At 41.1% G+C, this 27,917-nt stretch overlaps 4 protein-coding genes across 11 annotated transcripts in view; 3 read left to right on the top strand and 1 right to left on the bottom strand.

Annotated features, from left to right (window-relative positions):
* Positions 1–16: 16 nt before the first annotated feature.
* Positions 17–13,739, top strand: LOC126376135 (uncharacterized). Of its 3 annotated transcripts, none has more exons than XM_050023310.1 (10): positions 17–331; positions 4,388–4,450; positions 5,989–6,155; positions 6,607–6,727; positions 7,092–7,213; positions 7,870–8,093; positions 8,434–8,689; positions 9,012–9,183; positions 9,629–9,715; positions 10,424–10,652. In XM_050023310.1, exons 1-10 carry the CDS (start codon positions 149–151, stop codon positions 10,514–10,516), a joined length of 1,488 nt encoding a protein of 495 aa, XP_049879267.1. In that variant the 5' UTR covers positions 17–148; the 3' UTR covers positions 10,517–10,652. The 3 variants fall into 3 exon arrangements, with proteins under 3 accessions (XP_049879267.1, XP_049879269.1, XP_049879268.1); XM_050023311.1 differs by lacking the exon at positions 17–331 and adding an exon at positions 1,054–2,451; XM_050023312.1 differs by lacking the exon at positions 7,870–8,093 and having other exon boundaries at positions 10,424–13,739.
* Positions 13,740–14,238: 499 nt separating this feature from the next.
* On the top strand, positions 14,239–18,632 carry LOC126376137 (peroxisome assembly protein 12). The gene is made up of 6 exons (XM_050023318.1): positions 14,239–14,490; positions 14,799–14,907; positions 15,264–15,466; positions 15,652–15,878; positions 16,222–16,366; positions 17,165–18,632. Exons 1-6 carry the CDS (start codon positions 14,371–14,373, stop codon positions 17,363–17,365), a joined length of 1,005 nt encoding a protein of 334 aa, XP_049879275.1. The 5' UTR covers positions 14,239–14,370; the 3' UTR covers positions 17,366–18,632.
* Positions 18,623–25,937, bottom strand: LOC126376139 (poxin-like). 5 transcript variants are annotated; one of them, XM_050023323.1, is made up of 5 exons: positions 25,812–25,937; positions 21,893–22,054; positions 20,738–20,851; positions 19,817–20,008; positions 18,623–19,493 (listed from the first exon to the last, which is right to left on the bottom strand). In XM_050023323.1, the coding sequence occupies exons 2-5, from the start codon at positions 22,037–22,039 to the stop codon at positions 19,209–19,211; spliced, it is 738 nt and encodes a 245-aa protein (XP_049879280.1). In that variant the 5' UTR covers positions 22,040–22,054; positions 25,812–25,937; the 3' UTR covers positions 18,623–19,208. The 5 variants fall into 5 exon arrangements, with proteins under 5 accessions (XP_049879280.1, XP_049879276.1, XP_049879278.1 ...); XM_050023319.1 differs by lacking the exon at positions 25,812–25,937 and adding an exon at positions 25,287–25,463; XM_050023321.1 differs by lacking the exon at positions 25,812–25,937 and adding an exon at positions 24,844–24,981.
* Positions 22,936–27,917, top strand: part of LOC126376136 (2-methoxy-6-polyprenyl-1,4-benzoquinol methylase, mitochondrial) — a 28,183-nt gene continuing 23,201 nt past the window's right edge. Inside the window, exons 1-2 of one of the 2 annotated variants that reach the window (XM_050023315.1) lie at positions 22,936–23,097; positions 27,087–27,204. In XM_050023315.1, the coding sequence (XP_049879272.1) occupies positions 27,171–27,204 (34 nt within the window). In that variant the 5' untranslated portion in view covers positions 22,936–23,097; positions 27,087–27,170. The remainder of the gene's footprint in view (positions 23,098–27,086; positions 27,205–27,917) is intronic. The other variant, XM_050023317.1, reaches the window with a different exon arrangement.

Below are 27,917 nucleotides of genomic sequence, written 5' to 3'. Positions count from 1 at the left end.
GCGCTGACGTTTGTTTGCGTCAGTCAGCTGCTGTCATTTGTCAATAATCACAGTCGAAGGCCGTGCTCTCGAGATTTCCACTTGAGGAGTGATCCCCGTGACTTGTGGATTAGCTAGTTTAGTGTGTGGTGGTGCGTGACGTGCGGTGATGGGGAACCATCACAGCCACGAGCCCAAAGAGGGCGGCGGCAGCGGGCTCAGCACGCCGCGCGCGGGCTCGCGGCGAGGGACCACTCCGCGGGGCTCCAACGCTGGCAGCGAGCATGACAAGTCAGAGAAGCCAGAGAAGCCCGCACCCACGTCTATGGTGCCCGTGGAGAAGCTGGCTAAGGTGAGCAGGCTGCGGAGCGCTGGCCCCGCGCAAGGTCGCGGCGCACGTCATCAAAACAAACACCACGGTGTCACCGCGGGCTGCATTGTTTGTTTTGGCTTCACGTGAGATCTGCCACTTTACAAAAATAATCATATTTTCCTTTTGAAATCTATTTTCTTTTGCAGGAATGTATAGCTAAGTAACTCAATGAAAACCACATATTGATTCTAAATAGGGAAATATATAGAAAAACCTGTTGACGGTTGAATTACCTTTTCACTGTGAAGGAGGACTTAGAAATGTGTTAAATTATGGAAAATATGTAAGTGGTGTCCTATGCAGTGGATATCTGACTGTTAGTGTGAGCAAGCTTGACTATCTGTCTTAATACAGGCATCCCTTTGATAGCACTATAACAATAGCTCATCATTGGGCTGTTTTATGATTTATTAATGGTAAATAAATATTTGACAGCACAAATAACCCATTGTTTAGAGCTGGTATGTCGACCTTCATAGCTGCAAAAGAATATTTGCCCTTCATATCTCACAAACCAGTGTCAAGGTACTTCTCATTAAAGGAAGTAAGAAGTGAGTTTAATAGTTTTTAAAGTCAAACTACAGCCACTAGGCAAAATAATAAAAAAATAAACAATTTTAGAAGTAAAAACCACATCGGCAGAATAGATAAAGGTGTGAAACATCCATAAATTGAACTTAATTAGCACATCCACTGAATTGTATCACAAGTAAAATTTGCTTCAGTGTGTTGGTCTTTTTGTGCCATTTTCAGTTACATTGACATTGACAACGTTACAATGTCCGCTTAATGCCTGTGACATTGTCATTTTATGACATCTTAATTTGAAACAGAATTCATTTCCTCAAAGTGTTCTTGAATGTTAACTCGTTAAATCAAGATATAAATACCTACCGTTTAAATCCAACACAAACAATAGTGTAGTGTTATAATATTTCGTGTCTATTATTTCAAATCATTCAGACTTTTGTGGTTAGCAGTAAATCACCATTGTTGCTTAAAATTAAACTACTAGAAATGAACCAAATAACCAATTTCATGGTAATTATAGTTCAGTTATAGTCATTTTATTTCCTTGTCAAATAAAACAGCATTGAAGGAAAGCAAATGGAAATCCATATTAGTCTTTGTCTTCTTCTAACATAATATAAACAGCCTATATACATCCGCTACTGGGCTTCCCCTCAATCAACCGGAGGGGATATGGAACATAGTCCACTATGCTGCTCCACTGTGTGTTGGTTGTGGTTTTTTTATGGCTTATAACCAGAATAAATGTCTTAGTTCAAAATTAAAAATATATATTCATGAGCAATGGTTTAACTGCTTGGACACTTACCAGAACTGGCCAAAGTACGCAAAAAAACTGCAATAAATTTAAAAAGGAAGGGCAAGCCTTTGCCCAGTAGTATATTTGTAGCACTCACATACCTACTCCATTTAGTGGCATAAATAATTGATATGTGAGTCTTCTGTCTCCAGCACAACCAAATGCCACTAATTTTGTTAGAAAACTGATTAAACCACTTACAATGACGAATGAGAGACAATGTGGTTTTATTTGGTATTTTCTCAGTACCAACAATCTTATCATCAATCACGAACAGATAACATATTCTCCATTACGTTTCTCTTTGTTATTAGTTGCTAAACTGCTGTGTCAATCAATCACATTCGGAATATTATTTGAAGTTAAAATATTATAAGTGGGAAATCGCTTAGTCCAAAAGTTATTCAGTTTTAAGTATTAAATATATTTGTGGCTCAAAGTCAAAACAAGATAATTAAAGTAATATAAATTAATTTTATTTTTATTATGGTGTCAAAAGGCTGTGTATTTAACTTTGTAATAAATTAGCCATGTGAATTGAATTTAAAATTGAATTGAGAAAAATATTTTCTTTTTTTTTTACTTTGTTATATTCAGTTCTGTAATACAATATATTATAAAGTGAATAAATAATAGTTAAATGGATCTGAAAGATAAAGTCCCAATAAAACTACCAAAATTGCCGAAAGCAAAGAATTTGCATTTGACCATAGTTGGTATACAAGCGAAAAATGTACCAGAGAAGAAATCTGCAGGACCCACTTGCAAGGTACGTTTAGAGACACTGATAAAATATATCCTGAATCTAAAATTAAAGTAGTAGTAGAATAATTTTTGACTGACAGTGAAAAAAGTATTCCAATAATATTTTTACCTACTTTTTTTCACCTTATGATTACATCATCAGAACATCAACATTACGACTTATTTTTCGTCTATTAGCTTCAACATTCAGCCATGGATCCTTTTCTGACTCATTTTTCCTGTCCTCACGAGCTTACCGAACCTAAAGATTTTGATAGGTCCGGTTTTTTACAGAAGCATCTGCCGGTCTGACGCACCAACCCGCGAAGTCAAATCCAGCCTAATACAGGTTGTCACATACCTTCGAAACACATTTCTCAGGAATGTGGGATTCCTGGCGATGTTTTCATCTTTCGAAAATAATTGGTTGCGACCTCACACACAGTGAGAGTCAACCGTTGTCCCAATAGGGCGACCACCACGGCTCTGTCTCTCTCCATACCTCATCATCATCATCACCAGCCCATTAACGTCCACACTGCTGGGGCACGGGCCTTCCCTACGGATGGATAGGGAGATCGGGCCTTAAACCACCACGCGGGCCCAGTGCGGATTGGTGGTTATTAACGACTGCTAATGCAGCCGGGACCAACGACTTAACGTGCCTTCCGAAGCACGGAGGAGCTCGAGATGAAAACTTTTTTTTTCTGTGGTCACCCATCCTAAGACCGGCCTTTGCGAAAGTCGCTTAACTTCAACAATCGCAGACCGAGCGCGTTAATCGCTGCGCCACCGAGCTCCTCATACCTAATCGCATCATATACAACTTCAATATTAATGTGACTCCAAGTTGTTTTGGCACTTGTAACACATCGCACATCGTCGACCTAGCACGATCAAGGTAGGCGGCCCGGCGACCTGATGTCGCGGTCTCTATTCTACAACTGTTACTTTAATTACATATAAATCATCATCATCAGCCCATTAACGTCCCCACTGCTGGGGCACGGGCCTTCCCTATGGATGGATGGGGAGATCGGGCCTTAAACCATCACGCGGGCCCAGTGTGGATTGATGGTTATTAACGACTGCTAATGCAGCCGGGACCAACGGCTTAACGTGCCTTCCGAAGCACGGAGGAGCTCGAGATGAAAACTTTTTTTTTTTGTGGTTACCCATCCTATGACCGGCCCTTGCGAATGTTGCTTAACTTCAACAATCGAAGACCGAGCGCGTTTACCGCTGCGCCACCGAGCTCCTCAACATAAATATATATGTGATAATATAATGGAAAACCGCTATAATGACGTCATATGTATAAAGAACAAATGAACGATTTTCAACGTGTGATGACGTGCTGGTGTGAATGTTTGCATTGTATCACAAATCACATGCTCGGTAATCAATCAGGATTTACCCAGTATTTCACGGTTGTTATATTAAGTGATTGATTAGGCTTAATTAGTTATCGTGTAATAGCAGTAACGGTGGGATATTTCGTATATATATTTATTTGTCTAGCTCTAGTGGGTGATGTAAGCTAATATTTGCGTTTTAAAGTACATTACTCGTACACTGAAAAACAATGCTGCCAGTCATAACTCTAGAAGATGGACTATTCTACTTCTATCAGAAAGTTTGGGTTTATACTTAGATGCGCGCGGCGCGTATTATACGGCTAGAGGAGCAGTACTACGTCTATCCACGTAGATAGCATTCGCTCGTATATTGGTCGAACGAACCCTTAATCTGTAGTCGCGGCGGGCGCAGCACGGTTGCCGTGCAGAGCCTGCAGGAGTTAACCCGGCGGCGGCGGTTGTCGTGCCGTGAGGGCTGTTCGGTTTAATATGTCTTTCGACATTTTTTTAAGTTCCTTGCCTTTTTCAACAAGTAAGACCCAAACCACCTGTTTCGTAGTTTGAAGCCAACTAAACGTTTGACATCATCCTGATTGTCCGCAGCTCCTCACGCAGCGCTCACAGAAGGAAGATGGTATCAACGGCATCACAGAGAAATCTTTCACTGTAAGTACTTATGTAGTTATAATAACCACCATATTTCCTTACAGCTAATAGACCGTATCTAACGTATCTCAAAGGTGTTGTCTGAAGTGTGAGATAGAGGTATAGAATGGAATATATGTACCCATCCCCTCTACGTAGTAGGAGGGAAAGTCTTCCTTACACATGAAGAGAGATGATTTTAAACACGTAAATTAGGTACCTAAACTGCAAAAACCAGTGATTAGGCTGCTTGACAAATGTTTCCAAGCCTGAAGAAAGCTTTAGATTACTGTTTACCTACTAGTTCTACTGTTCCCTTTAAAGAGCGGAGTAATTTAAAATAATGTTATTTATACGTATAACTCATCCATTAACTGACAATGCTAGAATATCCTTAACATCTATATTTTTTCGGAAATGTTTCCTGAAAAGTCCCTCATTGGCAAGTGATATTACTGCGCCAACTCTATTGTAGGTATGTCTACGAGTCTAGTCCAAGTGCCTTTACTTGTATCTGTCTGTCATTATCTTAATATTGCGTCTTGAACAGTCTGTTGACGAAGTTATTCCATTCCAGTACTGACAACTCACTACGAGATGTGTCATGTATATCTATTTTTGTAAAATTAAGCAAAGCGCTAACTAAATGTGTGTCGTTTTAATATAGATACCTATTGCGAAGTCTGGATATGAGTCACGAATAGTGTCTAGATGTGTAAAGACAGGTTACGCGTGAATCGGAAGGAAACAGCAATACCACAGTCATTTTGTTTTATCACTCGATTGGCGTCTGCGCACTCTTGGGTACATAGAGCTCATCTAGAGGTATTTTACACCTTATAAGTAAAATAACTAAACCGTCAAAATTTTTCGTGTTCTTTGACCTTTTTCTTCTTTGATATAATCGCACCCTTTATAAACGAATGCTGGATTACTCATCGTAATATTGGCTTTACTTCTTGAGACGTTAAAACTTGAAGTAATCCTTATAATCCATATTACTATCACTACACTTGAGGTATTCAAGATAACAAGATATGCCTACTGTTTGTATTGGAAAGTATGCAACTTAGTATTTGAAACAAAAATAAAACAAATAAATAAATAATAGTCTGATTGGGCAGATTACATACACAAAACTAATGAGCTTTCTCGATGCAATGAAATATATGCTCAGCTTAACTCAAAATCAATATACTTATTAGCAAGGATTAGCAAAGATTTTGTTAAATAAATACTGGTTAATGGCAATAGGCTCGCTCTTTGTTATATGGGACCTAAAACAGCCGGCGAGGAGCGGTATATGCCTACTATACACCTCTGCCTACTCCTCCGGGGTTACAAACGTTATGCTATATTATGTGTGATTGTGAAATGAAAATAATTTATTATATACTTGTTAATGGTCAATTTAACATTTTTGAATCTACGTCATTTCACAAGGTGTTATGGCTGAGGAGAAGAAATGTCAAGAAACTGCAAAAGCAACACCTGTTTTAAATCAATGTACATTACAAGTTACTTAATAAGCAGATGTGGTTTGTGTGGTGCCGTTGCAGAAGTACCTGTTCCCGGTGTACCCGGAGCTGGCGCGCGCGTTCTACCGCGCCGTGCACCGCGCCGCGCGCTGCAAGAACCAGCACGTGCCCGCCGCCGCCTTCCGCGCGCACTGCGAGCGCGTGCTGGCCATGCTGGACGACACCGACATCGTCGACACATACGTCAGGTGACACACGACACAGTGCCATCTAGTGAGCAATTTCGTGAAGGTTATGAAGTGCATTAGCAACCTCGTCAACCCTGGTGTCAGGGGATGATGGGCTTATCACTTATACGATTCATCATATCCAATCTACTTAGGACTTCATATCAAAAACGGCTGCCAGTTTTCTTCTGATTACTTGTGTCTCTGTCCACCTCGTTAGGGGTAACGGGCCTGAGGTGTAAGATGATCTGTGCTTCGGAGGACACCGGCTACTATTTACTTAGTGTAGCCCTTACATGAGCTACATCACGGTCTTTGGCGGCTCAATTGTAACCCTGATACAAAGGTTAATGAAGCCACACAAAAGCACCATCAAGTCAAAGTAATCAGTATCAACGTAGTATAATTCATTAGTGGTTGCTGTTTTGTCTACTCTAGTAGTGTATATTTTTTAAAAGTCAAGTGGTATCAGGATGTTCGCGTTGGAGGATGACGAGAACACGGTGACCCCGGACGGGCTGCGCAGCCTGCTGCACACGAGCTACAAGCTGTCCATGGACCACTACCCGGAGGGGCCGCAGACCTGCCTGCAGGTAAAAAAATAATGACCCGTGTACACGCACTACTGGGGATCAAAAATCGCCACATTGAGGCAATTCAAATAAAACGCTATTATTTTTTTGATGAATGACTTCGATGTGGCCTTTTTAACGCCCTAGTTACAAATCTCCCGTTAACAAACAACAGAGAAGTTTCTGAACTAGAAGCTAAGTCTAGTTAATAGAGATTTCACGCTGTCCAAAGTGTCTCGTCGCTTTTTAGAATTCAAGCTGTTAACATTATGTGTCTTGTAAATGCAAACAGGCTCAAATACATACTTGGATTGTCCCAAAAATTGTGAAATAATAACTATTATAAGTAAAGTCGACATCCCAAACTTGAATTCATTGTCTGTAGATCAACAACACGTTATCGGCCGTGGTGAACGGCTGCTTCAACAAGAAGGACACTCACAGCGTCGGCTTCGTGGTTCGCTGGCTGATGGAGCACTGTCATCGGCTCATATTCCCCATACACAGGTCAGAATATTTTATTTTTCACAAGACTGTCATCACATGATGACAGTCATCACAGATTTAAAAATTAGATTTTTAGTTCATTTCCAAATTCGTCTTTTATTTTCATAAATCAGCTTGCATAGTATAACCCTCCTTAATCTTGTAATATCCTTTCCAGTCCTGCGTTAATATCATTCATAACTTTCCCACTGTTACAACGATGTGACCACTGGGCCGCTGGTCTACTCATTGATCTTTTCCCTTCCTGTGACAGCCACCGATCATGACCTCTAGCCAAGTGTCTGGCCCATTTCTGCTTGAGACTCGTGATTCGAATATCAACGTTGGGTACGCGATCCATAAGAGATATGGCTAATATGGGACGCTCCATAGCTTTTATGCAACTTCGGCAGCTGAGCAAGCGGTTTGCTGGAAGTTCGTCTTTGTACTGGAATAATTTACAGATATAACTTTTCGTACGTACCTAAAGGACCTATGTTTTTTTTTATGGGTATTTTTGTAGATGCGCGCGGATGCCATTTAGTGGTCGGAATTTTCTTGTGAAGAATCTACGGTATTTATCTGAAGATATCTGTACTTGAGCGAGGCACGCGCAGTCGCGCATCCGTTCCTATAGATCGTTAACGAATGAAATGTAAACGCATGGCGCGGTGCAGGTACGTGGTGCACATGGTGGCCACGCGGCACCGCGAGCTGGCGGCGCCGGGCGCGGGCGCGGCGGAGTGCGCGGGGCTGCAGCTGGGCACGCCGGTGCTGGAGCGCTCGCCCTGGGCCGCGGCCGCCACGTCGGCGCTGCTGCCGCTGTCGCGCGCCTGGCTGCTGGCCGCCGCCGCGCCGCCGCTCTACTCGCGGCCCGTGCTGCCGCCGCAGCAACACATAGGTACCCATTACATACACTTATGTTAGGCTTTTGATTGCTTTTGTAACGCGTCTTCGACGTTTAAATAAGTCTATTGACGAAAAATCGATACGAATGTAACTTTATATAATTAAAACCAACGCGTTTTAAAAAAATACCTAAGCATTCCCATTTATTTATGTAAGTATTTTTTTTCCTCATGATAAGTGTGCATAGATGTACGATATTTGGTCCATTTCTTTATTTATCAATGCAACACGATCATCAATAAAAACTTTAAAAAAATACAATTAATGAAAAAAATATATAATCATTAAAAAAACTAGAACAATTTCACCACGGCAAAAATCCTAATCCACAGGCGGCCTAGCCTCCAAAGCATGGCTGGCCCGGCTGGTGTGCGCGGTGCCCGTGCACTGGGTGCCGCTGTACAACTCGCGCGAGCACGGGCTGGGCGCCAACCGCTTCCTGCATCACACGCTGGCCTACCGCGGGCCCACGCTGGTGCTGCTGCATGCGCAGGAGCTGCTCGTGGCGCTGTGCGCGCCCTGCGAGTGGCGCGAGACGCACCAGTACTGGGGCGGGCCCGAGGCCGCGCTCATACAGCTGCAGCCTACGTAAGTACATCAACCTCACCTCCAACCTGGGATGGGCTTTGATAGAGTTCCCATGATTGGTAGATTCCTGCGACCATCAGAGGAATACTTTACGATTGATTAACCTCCTATTTTACGCAAATAACATATAGAAGTAACAAGCTCTTGTGAAAAAACTAAATCATTGCCGACATAGGTACTAAAACAAACTTAGAGTGCCACAGGGTAGTATTCTGGGTTCAATTTTATTTGAAATGTATATGTATAAAACACATGTCTTAACGTCTGCCTAAGCCTCTATACGCTACATAGGTTTATCCAGAAACATTATTCTCCCATTCAGGTTCGCGGTAGTGGAGCAGGGCCCGAAGATGATCTACCTGAACACGTCAATCCGCGGCTACCCGAAGGGGCTCCGCGGAGGTTCCGACCCGCGCAAGCCGCTGCTGACCGTGCCCGAGGACTTCGACACTCTTACATTCAAGAGCGTGCCCTATGCGCTCACCAATATCGAGGTAAGCTTTTTGTAGAATTTTGGATTCGTCCATACTCAATTCTTCTTCTTCTATCGCGTGGGTTGTGAGGTGGGTGACCAACCTCATCAATCCTGATGTCAGGGTTATTATTGAGCCGCCAATGGCACCTAACTTGGCTCATGTAACGACTACATACTTCATCACTAAGTAGTAACCGGGACCAACGCCTTAGCGTGCCTTCCAAAGCACGGATTATCTTACTTTTGGACAATCGGGTGATCAGCCTGTAATGTTCTAACCAAACTAGGGATCACAAAGCGATTTTTGTGATGTCCCCACCGGGATTGGAATTCAGGACCTCGATCGTGACCATTCGCTCAACCACTGAACCAGTCGTTTTCTGATCCTAGTAGTGGGGCTGTGCGCTGATATGCCACTTAGTCATAACATGGAATAAATAAATGTTGTGTTGCGGTGTGTCCAGGTGTGGGGCTGCGGCGACCAGGCGTCCCGCGAGACGCAGCTGGAGATCAAGAAGTGGCAGGTGCGGGAGGCGGAGAGGCAAAGACAGGTACGTCGTACTCGTTGTCATTTTCCTTCTTATTGTTTCAAACTTTCGATAGCTTATCAAATTTCGTCAGTCCAATATTTTGCCTCCCGGACAGCATAATTATTGGCGGTACAATGATGAGGATGATGTCCTCTTCACTGAGTCTGGCGATAGCGCCTCTTTTAAGCCCCTTAGTCCATGTTCTCGTTCTGATGTGACTCGTAAAACTGAACTTCGCTTTGAAGATGCTGTTACACGAGGAGCAAAGCTTCCGGTAAAAACCGCTATGATTATGCTATCCAATGAAAATAACTACAATAAGTCATGTTAGAAAAAACGGATAAACGGATAATTTAGTTAAACATAACAATTTTAAGTCGTGTCTATCGCTTTTTGGAACTAAATGAACTGTCCCCAAATTCTTATTTTTTAAATGACTTCGCTACGCATTTAGCCAAATACAAAAAATCCCCAAATTCTTACGGTGTTGTTACGATGTTGGTGTGATTATTTATTTCTATGGGATAACGGACAATATAATACACGATATGATAACGAAGAATTGGCGTTTAATAGACAGGGATGAAGAATGCTGCATCAACAAGACCGTGACTCGTAAATTGATGATGATAATAACAATACATGTAGGGTATCTCCACAGCAAAAAAGCAGCAGCATAAGTACATGTACAAGCAACCACGTTACCCATATTCATTTGGTGTGTTCCAGGTGAAGCTGTCGGCCGCGGACTGGATCGAGCACCCCGACCGCTACCTGCTGGAGCTGGCCGGCCGCCCGCAGTACAACAACTCCGCCAGCTAGCGCGCAGCAGCAGCAGCGGCAGCAGCCGCAGCAGCCGCAGCAGCCGTCACCGGGTGACGTCACCTGTCCCAGGTCGGGCGGCCCCACAGCAGCCGCGTGACGTCATCACCCCCGACTTCCATCACCCACACCGTGCACTCACTGACAACACTATTTAAGTTCTCTCATAAAAGCGCTAAGAGTGGGTTTTCACCAAAGCAGAGGACACGTGCGGAATCGACCAATCACAGTGTGCGAGAGAGAGAAAGAAGACGCTCTGTCGCTCTCTCCCTCGCGATGATTGGTTGATTCCTGCACAACTCTATTCGACTTAGCTTCTCTCCGCCTTAGCCGAAAATCACAAGTAGAGGTGTTTTCTTATAGATTACTTCATATTCACATTAACAACATCACATAAGCTCAGGATTTCCCAGGCTAATCAAGAATACCCATCGCAGAATGGAGTAAGTACGCTTCACCGAGCATGTTGATAGACAGAGGTGGTAGGTGGTGAGCCATATTGCCGTTACTTTCGCATTTTCAATCATTATTTTCTTCTATTTGTCTTTCTTATATTATTTTCTTTAAAAAAAAATACTAAAAACTTGAGTAAAGTAAAATAACTATATAAGTAAATTGAAGTGTGAAAAGTAAAAACTATAACTTCGTCTTTTGAGTGTGCGAGTGAATAAAATGTCGGGATTAAAAGATTCGTTTAGCTTGGCGATACATTGCGCATTTACGACGTCGTGTGTCAGTGAGTCACTAAGTGAACGAGCAATGGACTGTGAATTAGAATATTTTTCACCGCACAATAATTTTAAATACTTTATAACGTAAGTATATACATATTTTGTCAAATTATCAATCACTTTTTTTTATATGTGTTCACTGTACTTACCTTATTTGTACTTATCAATGAACGAAATACTTAAGAATAAAAATGATAGTAATGAATCAATAAATAGTATTTTAAGTATACTTTTATTATTAAGCAATTGAAGCTGCTAATCCGTTGTTAACTATAGTATAGATATCAAGTGGAATTTCCTGTCGGAGAAGTCATGAAAATTTTAGAGCTTATTTAAATTATTTTCCGTTCCATACTTTTGCGACGGAAAATTCCACTTGATATTAAGTCAGAATCATGGTCTGAATCATCCCTCTTGAGTATTTGTTACGATGTCACTAACACCCTGTATATAAGTATATTTACGTAAATCATACCTCTGAAACCATTTTGTAACATTTATTTTCTTTTAACTTTTATGTAGCATGATTTTGTATTGTCTATGAATCAGTTCATACGTGTTTTGATGTCTTTACAATATCCAATTGCGTTTGATTTGTTCATTGATTTTGATCTAATTCATTACCATTATTAATTCATCGATTCAAATGTTTTGGTCTCAACTTCTCAAGTATGCTGATGTGATAAGTAATCGATGAATTATTATATCATGATTTATTTTCCCTGTTTGTTGTGTTAAAAATAATATTGTAACTTGATCTTTGCACAAAGTGATATAAATGGACGGGTCTTACACAACATCATAGGTTTTTAAACAAATTGACTAAAACAGAGATAATGCGTATAAATCCTTCGTAAAATGGTGCAAACACGTATTACTTTTAGTTGCAAGTTTTTTTTTTATGTTTGATACATGCATGAAACAATTTTCAAACTGAATGATGTATAAAAACTTTGTAAATTATAACTTTCGTAGGAGTTTCTCTGTTACCTAGCCATGGTATATATTAGCCTGTATATATACATTGTGTTAGTGACATCGCAACGAATACTGAGGGGGATGATTCAGACCATGATTCTGAATTGATAGCTAGTGGAATTTCCTGTCGGAAAATTCGTGAAATTTTTGTATTTTTTTTTTAATTATTTCAGTTCGATATTTTTGCGACGGAAAATTCCAGTTTCATCATTCCAGAATCATGGCCTGAATCATCCCTCAAAGTTTTCGTTACGATGACACTGACACCCTGTATAATTATTATATTGTCGTGTAAGGGCTGTCCATTCATTTGCTTTGATCTTAGACCAGGATATTACAAGTCGAAGGTAATTAACGATAGGATAGTGTCAGTAGTTGCTCAATTGTCACAATTCCATTTGGGCATAGGTTAATACGTATAGTAATAATATGGGGCCTTTGTATGGGGTTGCACAAACTAGTGCTATCGCATTCCTTCTTGCGAAGTTACTGCTTGATGCGAGTGAGTAGACTGCATAGTAGACAACATAAATTAAATTAACAAATAGTTATTTAAAACTGTTTCCTTTTCCAAAGCAAAAAAGCGACTTAGAACGCCAAATAAATGAAATTAAAGTTACAAAGGTCACGTTATGTGATATTTGTCTAATTATAAAATATGAAGATAGAGGTTAGGATGTGCATAGAACTATCAAGTAGTAGGGTACTATGTTGTTAAGCTGTTTATTACGTAACTGTGCGCGACCCTATGAAAAAGTTCCCTAATAATGCGATGCTTTAAGAGTAAGTTCAAAAGCACCCTTACTTTAGTGAACTTAAACTACACTAATTATAACCCTTGTTGCTAATGTCTGTTCCTAGATATAGTAAGCCATATCGCGAGTCAACTAGCTAGAGTAAGTAAACAAGTCGAATGATGTACGTGGTTCACCAGTTTGTAAAGATTCACTTAATTACATGACATTGTTGTATGTTTATGTAGGTGCGGTGCGTCTGGGTGGGTGTTCAGGAATGTATCCTAACATAACTTTGTTTCTGGATATTTCAAAAATGTTGCAGAATGTTACAATAAATTTCAGATAATTTTAATAAAATCTGAGTATGTATGTTCCTATCTAGTGAAAGGCGTCTGAAAATATATTACAACATTTAGAATTATTTTTAGATAAAATTGTATGTAAGTATAAGCAAAAATATTAGCTTAACGATATTATGGAATACATTTCCAAACATAGGTCTAGAATTATTCCGCTGTTACGCGGAGTATGTTTCATGTTTGGAGCACATTCTGAACACTGCTAGTGGGGATTATTGTTGGAACTATTTACTTTCGAGTGTGGACCAAATTGTTGTTATGTACTTACGTATTTATAGTAGTTGTGTTCAGTAATGAGTGGAGGCAAGTTACATCGCTTTACTATAGACAGTCATAGGATAAGTGCGCTTACTGAGGTGCTACAGATCGCTTACGTTCACTAAGATAAAGCTGTACTTTATTATTGTACAAAAATAAAGTATTTTATTAAAACTATTGTCTTTTCATTCCTTGACATTTTCCTTTAAAATGTTCCATGATAATAACCGGTTAGCTTGACGACTTAAGTTGCTTATGGACCTGCTTACTCTTGAGTATTATTTGATATGATCGTCGATAATATTCTGGTGTATTCGGGTAAAATAGGTGATTTTATTTAGAGAGACTCAATCACAGTGTCAACTGGTCATTGGTCAGTAAAAATTTAGTAGGTATCGATCGCCATCGACTCGCAAAGAAGAAGAAGTGTGAACATGAGTTCACACATGTTCACATGTTCTTCATAGAACTATTTAAGGTGCAGTTAGTCGTAGACGTCGTAGTTATAAATAATATCACAGAAGTTGAGCATCATAAATATTATGAATAAAATTGTAGGTATAAACCGGTTTAAAGATTGCGTCTACTATAGTAGTGTTTATGTCGTCACACGTTCCTTTACTGAGACGCCATTTCTGCTTGGAACGGAATGTATCACACTTTTTGACGTTTGGACCGGACACAATCAGCTGTTATCGTCGTCAAAAAATTTGCGCTGCTAGTAATTATTGAAATAAAATAGTCATTTAGCAGTTTGTGAGAAGTGATAAAGTGTAGTGTGAGTGTAAAGCATGGCGGTGTACGCGGCTCACCTGACGCGGACGTTGTCGGGGACGCCGTCGGTGTTCCAGATAGTGGCCCAGGAAGCTCTGGGCAGTACCGTGAAACCGGCGCTTAGGAAACTTGTTGAGGTAAGGCTTAGGACATGAATGCTGCAGTCATAATCGGCGGCAATGGCAATGAAACAAACCAAGTGGCGCCATAATGTCTGCCTTTGCGAACATCACAGGTGAACATGGAGTGTGAAATGACAAGATGAAGAAATAGCAAAAACATAAAAGCCACAATAATGGCCATGAATATTTGTCTGCAGTGTAAATACATACAGCTTTTCAGTTCAAATGAATATAAATCAGCTTGAAGTTGTGACCCATAAAAAATCATGTTTAATTTTATTTAGGTGTTTTTTTTTTGCATATTTTATCAATTTGTGTTACAGTACCTTGCAGCAACGTACCCCAACAAGTGTGGGTGGACGGTGGACTGGTACGATGAATTGTACTTGGTGTTTGACTGCCTGCTGCAGTACCACTATCTCAAGCATTATGGTGAGGGCTTATTCACGTCATTTACTTTTCATAAGATGCAATGGATTATATCCTAAAGTTGATCATCTGTTTTAGTGGAATTGGGGTGTATGAGGGTTGCACCATCATAGTATGCAAATAAAGAATATTGAGTGTTTTGTGGTGATTTTAACACAACTGTGTTACCAGATTGGCAAGGCTGCATCAAATGTCATTTTTCTTTGCAATATATAATAAAATAAAACTCTTTATTACATAAACATACAAGAAACATAGCAATTACAGATAGTACAAAAAAATACATGCAATATAATATGTAAAATAGGCAATGATTTATAAATTTAGCTAATGTTTTAAATTGTCGCTACACATTCCAGCGGCATCATTCTCGGAGTGTTTCTATGGTCTCCTCCGCGTCCCGGCACACATCAGTGGCGAGTTCAGCTCGGGGCAGCGCCTCCCGCCGCGGGCCGAGGTTGCCTCGCTGCTGCTGCTGACCGTGCTGCCTTACGTCAGGGATAAAGTCGAGAGGATCACGCAGCAGTGGAGGGAGGACGACGAGGAGGGGCGACTGGGGAAGGTGGGTTTATTTTATCTTCAGAGGAACATCATAACCATGAAAGAGGTTTAGGGTTGAACCAAATTTGTCAGCACCTCATTTCAGTTTCCTGTTTGTATCCTTTTCTGTCACTGCTAGAGAGAGACACGCTATCGCTTCGTGGTTTCTGTCGCGTGCTTTAAATAAACAAATGGCGCCGCCCTCAGAGCCCCGCGGGGCGCGTGCGCGCGGCGGCTGTGCGCGTGTACGCGGCGGCGCACCTGGCGGCGGCGGGCGCGCGGCTGGCGCAGCTGGCGGCCTACGGCAGCGGCCGCGCGCGCTGCGCCACGCCCGCGCTGGCCGCGCTGGGGCTGCTGCTGCGGGACGCGCCCGCACCCGACCACGGCTACACCTGGGGGGACCTGTTCCACACTGTGTTCTCCGGCCAGATCGGGTGAGGGATTACATACGTACACAAGTCATCAACGATACGACCCTCGGCTGCTCTTGATATTCATTCCCAGTTCCTTGGACTTAAACTGTATAGTGACAGAATATCAGCATCAACTGCCCAATTAAATTAGCAATTATTTTATGTAATGATAACGTAAGAGAAGAGATTGACAATTCATTTATTTTCCTTCCAGTTCTATAGCAGTAACCGATTTCTATCCTGCATCAATATAGGAAGCCAGTATTTTAATCGCGTGGTGGAAATTATGAGAACTACCGAAACATTTTACCGATGACCTTGACTATGTAATAACTGAACATGAAATCATTGCCATACCTCTCAGGAGTGCGGTGGTGACATTCCCGATGCTGGGCGGGCTGGTCCTCCGCGCCGCGGAGTACGGCGCCTTCGGCGTGCAGTTCCTCCGCTGGTGGCAGGCGCGGGGCTCCGCCACGCACCAGGCGCTCCCGCCGCCGCCGCCGCCGCAGGTGAGGAAATACCATCAGCAATATTTGAATAGCCAACATCCTGAATTCATAATATCTACACTTCTAAAGTTAGTAGACTTACGAATTTCTTGAACTTGGCCATCTACTTAGCCTTGTATAAATGGCAACTTAACACAGACTACGGGTTAGCGACCTTCACGAACGAAACATGTTAATGATAGGCCCTGTTTTGTACTCGTAGCTTGTAACTTTGCTCTCTCTTTCTACTGGAATTATTTATTTATTCAACATAATTATCATGAATAAACTTGTTGACAGTTAATTTTACATTTTGTCAATATACATCATTTCGCAAGGTGTTATGGCTGAGGAGAGGAAATGACAAGATATCTCTCTTAACACTACGAATTATAATAATAACGTGATTGAGATAGCAGAATAGTCGTGTTCATGGGAAGTATATTCTTTCTGTTTGCTTTGAAATCCTTAGAACGTTCTGTCGTGTAAAGAAACTACAATACAGTAGAGGCAATATCTCCTCGCTGGCTACAAAGGTAGCGGAGCCAACTAGTTGACCGGCTAGTTCGGCCCATAACCAACAGATGGCGCGCATATGATTCCATGCAGTATTAAAGCGCGCTGACGAAGTTTGCACAACATAAATAACTTCCAACGTAATACCGTTGGATTGTCGATCCCCAGTCGTGTGACTGTGACCACAACTGGGGCTACTATGCTCAGTTGGGAACTCGAAAGCATCCTTTGGCGACAGCGCACTCTCGCGGTTTTTCATGAATATTTGATGGTGTTGCAATTGTAAGGTCTCGCGTGTTCCAGCTTGACGAACGCGCGCTCCGCTGGAGCAACAGGTGCCCGCTGTGCCTGGGCGCGTGGCGGGCGCCCGCGGTGCTGCCGGTGTCGGGGCTGGTGTTCTGCTACGGCTGCATCTCGCGCCAGCTGCGGGCGCGGGGCCGCTGCCCCGCCAGCGGGCTGCCCGCCGCCGAGCGCAGCCTGGTGCGGCTGTACCTGCACGACTGACGGGCTAACACGCTCGCGGTATGTGCCCGGCTGCCTCCCAGCGCGGTGGTCCGGTTACCCAATACTGAGGAAGATGCGATAATCATTTCCATTGGATATTAACCCCGCGTTCGATACGGTGTCACTAACACCCTGTGTAGCGTGGTGCACCCAATGGGTCGTATACCGCTCACAAAAGTCACAAATATTTGTCATTAAATATATGATAAATAATTCAAATCAAAAGGGCAGGCCTTATCGCTGCGTTTATAAGTTGGATGTATAACGGCGTAAGCGCCTGCCAAAAAGTTAGAAATTTGTACAGGGTATAAGGGCAAAATAAATTACATTGTTTGTGTGTAGTAATAATGGAGGGAAGCCTTTGCCCAAGATAAGAAGATGTGTAGCACTGATGGTGAATGAAATAAATAGGGAGTGATATATTTCCGTCTCTTGTTACTTTGTCTATAATAATATTATGATCAGATTAATTATGATATAATTTATTATGAGAAATATCTAGAGAATCATTGTTAATCTCTAGCCCGGTGTTAGATTATTTATTCATCTCTATTTTTACTTATATATATATATAAATTATAATACTTACTCTGTAGATAAATGAAACATTCCTTACTATGAAGTATTAAAGTTTACCGACTTCAAAAATTAAAGGCAATTATAAAAAAACGCATTAACTTTTTCAAATAAGTAGTTACACTTCTGCTATTTGCAGACATTGCTACTTAATACCCTACTCTGGTTTATGAGACGCGCTATCAGATAGCGCTCTGTTGTAAAACTTAAAAGTAATAAGAAAAAATAAGACCCTGTTGTACCACTTGGTGGGCCCCGGGGCTTGTCTGGCGACAGGCAGGGTTGTCAGTTTATCAATAAGTAAATAAATCAATAGGTAAGCGGGCAAACATTCTAAAAACTTTAATGTAGCCATAAATAAAGCCAGAATTTAAAAAGATATTGGTAGTGTTATGTGATAGATACCTAATACAGATATAGATTATATTATATTGATATTATGCCTGTGTCCATTTATTAAACAGTGTTTAGATAAAAATACATGTAATGTACTCTTTATTAAGACTGATTTCTTGTTTACGTAGACTGTGTTGCCAGTGAATATAATACAATAATTTTAAGCGTACGTTGTTGTGGTGTATTTTGGAACATTATTTTTATAATGACAACATAATAATTGTGGGCTGTGGTTGGTATTAGGTTATATTTATATGGAATATTTTTATAAATAAAACGATGAACTTTGAAAAAATATTTTTATTGAAGTATATACCTAAGTAATAATCTCGCTTAAATAATTATTATGTCTCTCTAGTAATTATATGTTATATTTTATTTATTATATGTTTCTTATTAATAGTTAAAAGTAAATGAAAAATATTTATTATCTACCTATCACTTAATAGTATAGGTACTTTTTTTTAATAAAACGGGTAGTTGCAGTACCTGATCATAATCTTTTACTGCCCGGTCGAAGGAACTTGGAATTTTCTGGAAATTACGTTTCCATCATAGCGGAGAGGAGAGAATAGAGGCCCTGTAGCTTTCTTCCTCGCGTTGATCAGTGTATTCCTATGTCAAATAGCAATACTTATTACTGTTTTAGATTAATTGCTTCAATGTGGCCTTCCGACTTCCTGTACCGATTCATACCACAGCTTTGGTGGCCCCAAAGCGGAGATATGCAGGAGTAGACTAATCAACGCAAGGGGGAGAGTAACAGAGCGTCTTCTTACTCGCTCTGTCGCACGCTCCACAACTCACGAACTAACAACTACAACACGGGAAGCAAGTTCACTCGAACGGGTACAATATACTTGATTTACATTTACAAGTACTCAACCCCCGAAGTGATAAGTCCTTGCAGGATAACGTGCGCCATCTGGCGGCCATTCCCGGCCACCAGCGCCAGCCTGGCGCCCGTGCCAGCCGCGTGGTGCTGCAGCACGGGCGTGGGCGGAGCATCACGGCCCACCTCCGCAGGGGGGAGGGCAGCCACGTACGCTCGCAGCTCGTCCCGCGTGGGGAATGTCATGTTGCCGTACACGAGGTGGCCCTCGGGGGTCTCCACCGTCTGCCACGAGTTCGGGGTGTCGAAGTAGCCACCGTCGCCCTGGGGGGTTTAAAGAGCTTTTAAATTGGTGACTAAGGAGAGGGAATTAAAAAAGCATTGACTAGTTGTAAGGCCTTAATTTGCAATTCATACAAACGCGTGTAAAAACGCTTCTTCGTGAACGCCCAGTACATCGTCATACGTTTGTTTCCCAGGCGGCCGTGCCGCTTTGAACCCCGCGCGTCCCTGAACGCGGCTAACACAATAATTTGCAGGCGTCGTTGGTAGCTTTACGTTTGAATTTAAGTTTAAACTTTTAATTTCCAAACGAGTCGAACGCTCTGGCACTAGGCTGCAGAGGCCGTCGTGCCCCCCCCACTGACCTCGATGGTGGACACGGCGTAGTGGTTCCCCCTCCGCGCCGTGAGCACGCTGACGAGCGCCCCGTCCTTGTTGACGAGGGGCGTGCCGGCCACGTAGCGGTTGGCCGACTCGAAGCTGGGCGCCGCGCGCCACTGCGCCAGCGCCCCGTCCGCCGACACCACCACGATGCGCTTCACGCGGTTGATGAACACCTGGGGCACACCCACACCTCACCGAGCAACAACAAACACAACAGTATTTGCAGTTACACCTATCACAACGGTATAAACAACGGGAAATTATTTGACATTACAAGAGTTTCTAGATGGTAGGTTCTCTACTACACAGGTCACCATTAGTGGCTAGCTTATTACAGAATTCTCCGTCCCGCACCAATTTACCTCACCCCCTCTGGGTACATGGCCGTAAGCCGCTAAAGAGTAAAGGGGAGGGTGCGCCAACTGTGTCCCATTCGCACTTACGTGTTAGGCAAGAATGAGACTTTTTAAAATAAACCTGAGTAACTCCCTCCTTTTTTTCTGTCCCCTGACTTTGTGGCTACCAAACAAACAAACATGTTTGTGACAAACATTATAGAAAGAAAAATTTAAGGGAAGAGAGGAAGGGGTAGACCTAGGATAACATTTATGAAACAAATAAAAGAGAAGGTGCAGGTCGTGTCGTATCGGAAGGTGAAGGTTTTGGCGGGAAGAAGAGAGGAATGGCGTTTGCTCCACCGACAAGAGCGCAGCTCTTAAATAGAGAGAGAGAGAGAGACACTTTGTGGCTATATTTTGTTATCTGCCTATAAGTATTTTATTTGTAAATGTAAATAATGTTTAATATATATTTTTTCTGCAAAGAGAGTTTGGTGGGGCCATAAGATTAATTTTAAGACCAAATTATGTACCCAAATTCATACAACAAATGATATGCTGTACCTTCTCGGCGGTGTTGTCGTCGAGGCGCACGTAGGCCAGCTCGCCCAGCGGCGCCAGCAGCTGGTCCGTGAACACGTCGCAGTAGTGGTGCGTCCTGCGAGCGTACTCGGACACCTGCGCACATACACAGATACCGTTTAGGACTTTAATTATAATGTCGCTCACACAACCTAGTCCTAATTAGGTACAAGTATAACGTGCAAACAGTTGTCTCGCGTCTGTTTAACGCCGTATCCCTCTAAAACATACCTGTCCTATTGTCATCTTAATCACGCTATTTTTTAACGGCAATAAAACCTGTGTTCTTCCCCTTTACTAACGCTGGTCAAACTGGCGGGTTAAAATGGCCACATCGAAGGAATTCATCTAAGAAAGCAATATTGCAATTTGACATTTGCGCATATAAAAGTAAGTGCGCAATGCAATGCAAATAGCAATATTGCTTTCTTAGATGAATTGCTTCGATGTGGCCATTTTAACCCCCCTGTACATTATGTCAATTTGTTGCTTTCCCAACTAAATTATTTATAACACCATGTCTCTTTTACCGGGTGAGAGCCTTCAACGCTCCCCATTTGTCCGGCCAAATGCCATCTGCGCCAAATCTACAAAAAGTCACGTCAAAAAAAACATGTCTCTTTGTTTGACCTGTTCCCTAGAGCAGCAGTGTCTGGGCACGGGCACAACTCCCCTGAAGCTAGCTTAATGGTACAGCTGACATCCACCATCTGTGTGTGTGTCTCATATTTATATTTAGTAGCGCGCGTACAGATACACTTTAGTACCATGTCACATTAACTTTTTTAACAAATTGAACTGTAAGTCTCACTAAAATGTCAAATATGTTAGTGCGACAGAGTCCTAAAGTGGGTACATTATATTGCTCATGACTGTACTACATAAACTCACACCTATTTCCCACCGAGGTAAGCAGAGACCATCTATCACGTTGGTCTAACACAAAGTTCCGTGAGGTACTTAGTACCTGTTTGTACTTTCTTTTATTTTTAAGACCTCTGTAAAACATCAGGAATGCAATAAATATTTTATCTTAGTTCATCTTGGGATGGAAGTAACTCTGACTACCCGAATTGAGATATAGTCGTGTTATTATGTACAGTCATGAGCAATTAATGTACCCATTTAATGCCTGACCTGCTCGGGCGTGCAGCAGTGTATGGGCACGACGCCCCCGAAGCTGGCGTACTTGGTTCCGTCGGGTCGCTCATGCAGTTCGGCCGGTATGGACATGGCTTCCACCAGCCCGCGGTACACCTCGTTGGTCGCCGTGCGCTTCGACATGCTGCTGGTTGCTGCCTGGAAGGATACACTTGGCCGGTCAGTTCATCTGTCTACAATTTGTCCTTACAATAGGTAAGTGCCAAATCTCGAAAAACTTCTACCGACAAGAGCCCCCAGCTCTTAAATTTAGATAAATAAATAAGCTAAGTAGAAAGAAAGAAAGAAAGAAAAAATATTTATTCGACATACTTATTAGATAGGTACATACATAAACAACCTATATACGTCCCACTGCTGGACACAGGCCTCCCCCCAATCAACCGGAGGGGGTATGGAGGCGGTAGATACTTAGTAGATAGGTACTTTATTTATATTACACACACTATCGTGTGATGAAATATAATATTAATGATGTAATAAACAGCACAATAGGCAGCCTTATACCTACGTAGTATTATCTTCCAGACAACCTTTGTGCATAAGAAGTAGTTAGGCGCAATATTATCGTTGATACCATTGGAAAAGCGGGATAATTTTAAACAGTTGATTTTCTAAGTAACCGGGAATCAGGTTCGATTTGGATCACCACTGAGGTTGTCAAACTAAGAAAAGACGTACTTATTAATTTTACTTAGGCCTCTAGCAAATATGCAACACATAACTCTCCAACACCATAGAATATAAATAAGTAACAGCCCTGTGCTGGCCGCTTTTTCATTTTTTCATTTCTCTTATCTATTTACCGCTAAAACATATCTAATGGCGCAAAAGTAAATAGTGTACCTACATGTTTATGAATCCCATGTAATTCCATTCCGAACTTATTTTACACTGACACTTATTTTAATTCCCTTGTAAAATAACTTTGTCGTAACAAAACAAAACAGTAGGTAGGTATAAAACACGCAGTCGGAATCACGCCGACGACCAGCTATCTTTGCCAGTAAATTAGTATACATTCAGTCACGTGAAAATACTCGCAATAGACTAGAGTTGTGATACTTGTAATTTACAATTTAGTTGTGGTAAAAAACAAAGTGACGAGTGTCGCACCACGCCCCGATAACGATTATGGATCACCTGCCCAAATCTGATCAATTAGTGAATAATGATTGATTGTAAGTAGACGTATTTCCAGTTAGAAACGAATACCATTTACCATTATAAGCGATACGGCTCACCACCTACACTGTGAAGCCTGGGTACTCGGTTCATATTGCTATGCATGTGCCTCTGACTAGCCCAATTGGGTATATGGTCGTGAGGTTATGTTATGTTTGAAACGAACATATATACGAAGTTATTACAAATTTTCCCATTACTGTTTTCTATTCATTTAAAATCAACAGCCTTAAAACATATTATTACGGAAATAACAATCTCTTCTATAGGTATGTTTGCTAGATACCTACATAGGTAATTAGGTGCCTATTCTTCAATACTTGTAAACAGATCTACAGAACACAAGACTGTCATTAAACTTAAAAGTTTCAGACATTGATTTAAAATAAATGCACACTCATAAATTAACATCTTGACTATCCTTCATAGATAGATGTGCTAAATAATTCCATAAACTCACAAAACAAACTTATAAACCGTTCACATGTTATCTAAATTGAGCTATAAATCACATTGCTATTTCTGAATTGAAAACAGCAGCAACTTATCAAAAAAATAGCAAAACAAATATAAAAAATAACGTAAATGACTTACGTAAATAACTTTTCACAGATTGTAAGATATCTCGCGGGCGCGCACGTCGAATACAACAGTAGTAACTGAACGAGCGGGCGCCGGTCGTGAGCGAGCCAACCTGACTGATAAACAACTGTTTATCTCGTTATGATAACACCGTTTGAGACTGGGCACAGTGTCACCACTAGTCTTAACACCAGCCTAGACAAAACTAGACCTATCACTTTCTACACTATACGTATATCTATTTAAGATCTATATTGCTAACAAAACACACACCGTAAAGCAAGCAAGCTGTAAGCTGGGGTCGACTGTTTTAAGTTGGTGAATAGAAAACCTTTTACCGAAGGGAGGAGTGCCTAGCGTTTCCTTTGTAACATCCTCCATGGTCTAGTGGTTAGAGCGTTGGGCTTACAATCTGGACGTCCGGGTTTGTTTCCTGATGGGTATCTTGTCGAAATCGCTTTGTGAGACTGTCCTTTGTTTGGTTAGGACATAAAAGTAAGAGCCTCTGAGAGTATGCACAATACCTCCTCCGGTTGATCTAGGGGACGCCTGTGCCCCGCAGTGGGATATATAGGCTGTTTATGTTATATTTCCTCTGTATATACGTTAAATACCCTAACCCATTATAGCGTCCCTCTCATGAAAGGAATATGAGTATGAGACGCATGAAGACGTCCACGGTTGACCACACTGCTGCTCCATCGCACACTCGATACAAAAATCACGTGATGCCGCGCGAGCTTCCTTCCTCCTTAAAGGTTTACGGTTTAAATAAACTAGGGTGATGAGGTAATTCAAACTCGCTCCAAGCTCTTATTAGTGCGAGGGGAAAGTGTCCTTTCTACACGTTTCACATGATTGTTTTGACGATATTGTTTGTTATAAGTAGGTACGTGCCCTAAGATTCAATCGGTTACAGATTACAGTAAAGAATTTGGTAAACACCCGACATTATATTAAAGGCAAATTTCTACTCACCATCTTTGCTATCGATTTTCAGCAGGCGATTTGAAACAATTTTGATATTTATATACGAGTAAGTAGGTATGTCTTTGAAAATAAATCACTAAAATTCAGAAGTTAGAAATAGGATGTTTACAGACACGAAGGACTGAAATAAGAGAAATCGCTAAAGCATGTCAAGACTCAAGATATCTCACCAGATGTTCCGAATGAGCACCCATAAAGGACAACACCGAGGGGAGAACATCACGAGTTCGTTACTGTTTTGTCCTGGTTTTTATGTTCCTTTGTGTAGATGAGTCATTCTGTCGCGATTCGCGTCTAGTCGCGTCGTCGAAGTAATGTTTTTACCTACTGTCTTTTAAATGCAAACGTTCACCAACAAGTGATGAAACAGCTACTAAGTACGTGTCCCTTATCATGGCGCTACCACCATAACGGATCGGAATTCTGACTACAGAAAAAATACGATAATTTGTCGAAAGTCGAAACGAAGTTTACATTTAGATCAAACATTGTCTTAAGGGGCCTCTATGTGCTAGGTTCGGCCCCTCCCACGCCTTCCAAATGTCCGGGACTCCATAAGCTCGAGATTTGGAAACGACATACAAATAATAGCTAATAAGACTTTCACACTTACCCCATCTAAGAGTCTTGCTATTACTACACAGACCATCGAGATGAAAATTCTCAAATTAATAATTTGCGACATTTCGCGAGCTGTTGACTGCGCACTGAATATTTAAAATAACTAAAAGTTGGCTAAATCCCGCACGTAGGTACCTATACTAGCTACGTCAGATAGAGATTGACATCCTCAAAACATTTCAATGAACAGAGTATTATTAATAGGTATTTAATTACAGGATGATGCATGTTCCTTACCTACTCGCATCAAATCTGATGATATACAAATAAGAAATCCCCTGTTTGTAAATCTTTTATAAGAGGAACACTCTTATTACCCGACTACGGAGAAGCAAAAAGGAGGGTTCTTATATTTACACACTCGACGAGCACATTCGTCATAGTTTACACTAACACACAATTTCGAAGTTAGAAATTGAGATGATCTTGAGATTAATTGCTAACTAAAATTACAGAGTATGTGTAAACACAATTATTTCAATATTTTAAACGACATAAGTATTTCGTAGGTACTTACAATTCGGCAAAGAAATGAAGAAGCTTCTAGGTGTTCTTGCTACAGAGTGCGTGCCGGCTATACCGCTGCGTTCACAGAGTAGGAATTTATAATCACAGTAAAATCCAGTACTGACAACTTTACACAGAAACCTTAAATATTCACCATCTCCGTCTAACATAACGGCATATAACAGAACAGCATATTAATTCCTATTTTGATATTTAGATATGAAAATTGAATAAATAAATGCAGGGAAAGTCCCAGTTTCTGTTATACGACGGATGTTTTTTTACCTAATCAATGTGTTTATCAAGGAATAATGCAAACTGCATTTCGATTTAAAAAAAGACATATTTATTAATAGGTATAATACATCTAATTCTTATACAGCACACTACGAATTCTTAAAAATATGAGAATCAAATATAATATTATAATGTACACCCTGTGTAATAAATGGCAAGTTATGTAAGATTTCATGACATACTTAGAAGTATGACACAACGATATTTACTAGCGTACTAAGTATAAACCACACTCAAATACCCTAGTAAGTTAATATCTATTGATAGGTACTACACTACACATGATCAATTCAATGACGATATAATAGGCTAGTTTCCAACTAGTCAAATCAGTTACTTTTTACTAAACGTCAAAACACGAAATTACTATGGAATTTGTATGAAAAAGCACTCTGTGACGTCATAGAAAAACGTGACAAAATGTCGGACTTATTATTACGTTTTTCTTGATTAAAATTCATAAATAAGTTAAAAATAGTAAAAAGAAAATGTTTTTCGTTAGTTTTAGATGTGTCTTTATTTAGTAATCAGAATTTCATAATTTATCTTGAACCTAGTACACGACCCTATTATACCGAATAGGAGTACTGAGATCATGCACTTTGTATATTCAACTTATGTTCTTTGTAATAAAGTACACATCTGCGTAATGTTGCAGCAAGGAATCAGGGACATCCCCGACCATAGAGTTTACAGACTATAGAGTATTGTCCAAAAATAGTTAAGTGCGTGTCGCTCCTTGTCGAAATAGGAACATAAACACTAACAATCCTTTTAACGTAGCATGATAAGAGTGCCATATCTCTCGTCTCTTTCGTACTAAGCGTAACCTGTATACCGTTAGAGAAAAAGAGACATGACATATCTCTTGTCTCTTTCGCGGGAGGCGATGTACTATATCTTTGTCCTGCTGTCATTCTAATAATACTACGTTAAAAGGGGTCTACAGATAATTATTGCTGGAAGATTCGTTTTGTTTTTATTACAGATGGGTTGAAAACTCCAGCGAATGGGTTGGATACTAGCGCAAACTCCACCCACCACCAACCGCAGTGGAGCAGCCTGACGGGAGATGCTTCACACTCCCTCCGGTTGTTTGAGGGAAGGTCTGTGGTCACTTGTTGAACGTATATGTAGAGGTGTATATGTTATTATAAATTTACAATAGCATCGAATAGTTAAATTTGAATCGCGTCAAAAAAGGGTTTCCTACAGTACAAATGGAACCCTAATTGTTTCCAATTGGTAACCCAGACCGACAACAAGACAGACCCAGCCACCATAAAAGGGGAAATACCAAATAACCTCCATTGAAGTATAAAAATGTTTTATTAATTATAAATATGGATATAACATTATACATTATGTAAGTACCTATTTAAAGTTTCAATATAATTGACTAGATAGTAAAGTTAGTAAAGGAAAGTTAACTCTACTAACTTTTAATGTGTGCGTTGCAAAACACCCGGTATATGTGTTTTAGGATATTATTTTGCCTACTTATACTACAATGTTACTGTAGGTTGTCACGATGTAAGCAGATGATATTTAATATAATGCCATGTTTTAATTATAAAATCTACATTTAGTATTTTTTAAATTGAATTACTTATAAAAAAAAATAATTACTTATATGCAGCACCACGTCGTGGTGGGGCCGCCCCCTCAGCTGGCGGGCCGCTGCACCAGCACCACGTCGTGGTGGGGCCGCCCCCTCAGCTGGAGGGCCGCTGCACCAGCACCACGTCGTGGTGGGGCCGCCCCCTCAGCTGGCGGGCCGCTGCACCAGCACCACGTCGTGGTGGGGCCGCTGCACCAG

This window comes from Pectinophora gossypiella, chromosome 20 (assembly GCF_024362695.1).
Source record: "Pectinophora gossypiella chromosome 20, ilPecGoss1.1, whole genome shotgun sequence".
NCBI classification, from domain to species: domain Eukaryota; kingdom Metazoa; phylum Arthropoda; class Insecta; order Lepidoptera; family Gelechiidae; genus Pectinophora; species Pectinophora gossypiella.
Note: the sequence above shows the minus strand (reverse complement) of the source record. Positions and strands in the feature narration are given on the sequence as shown.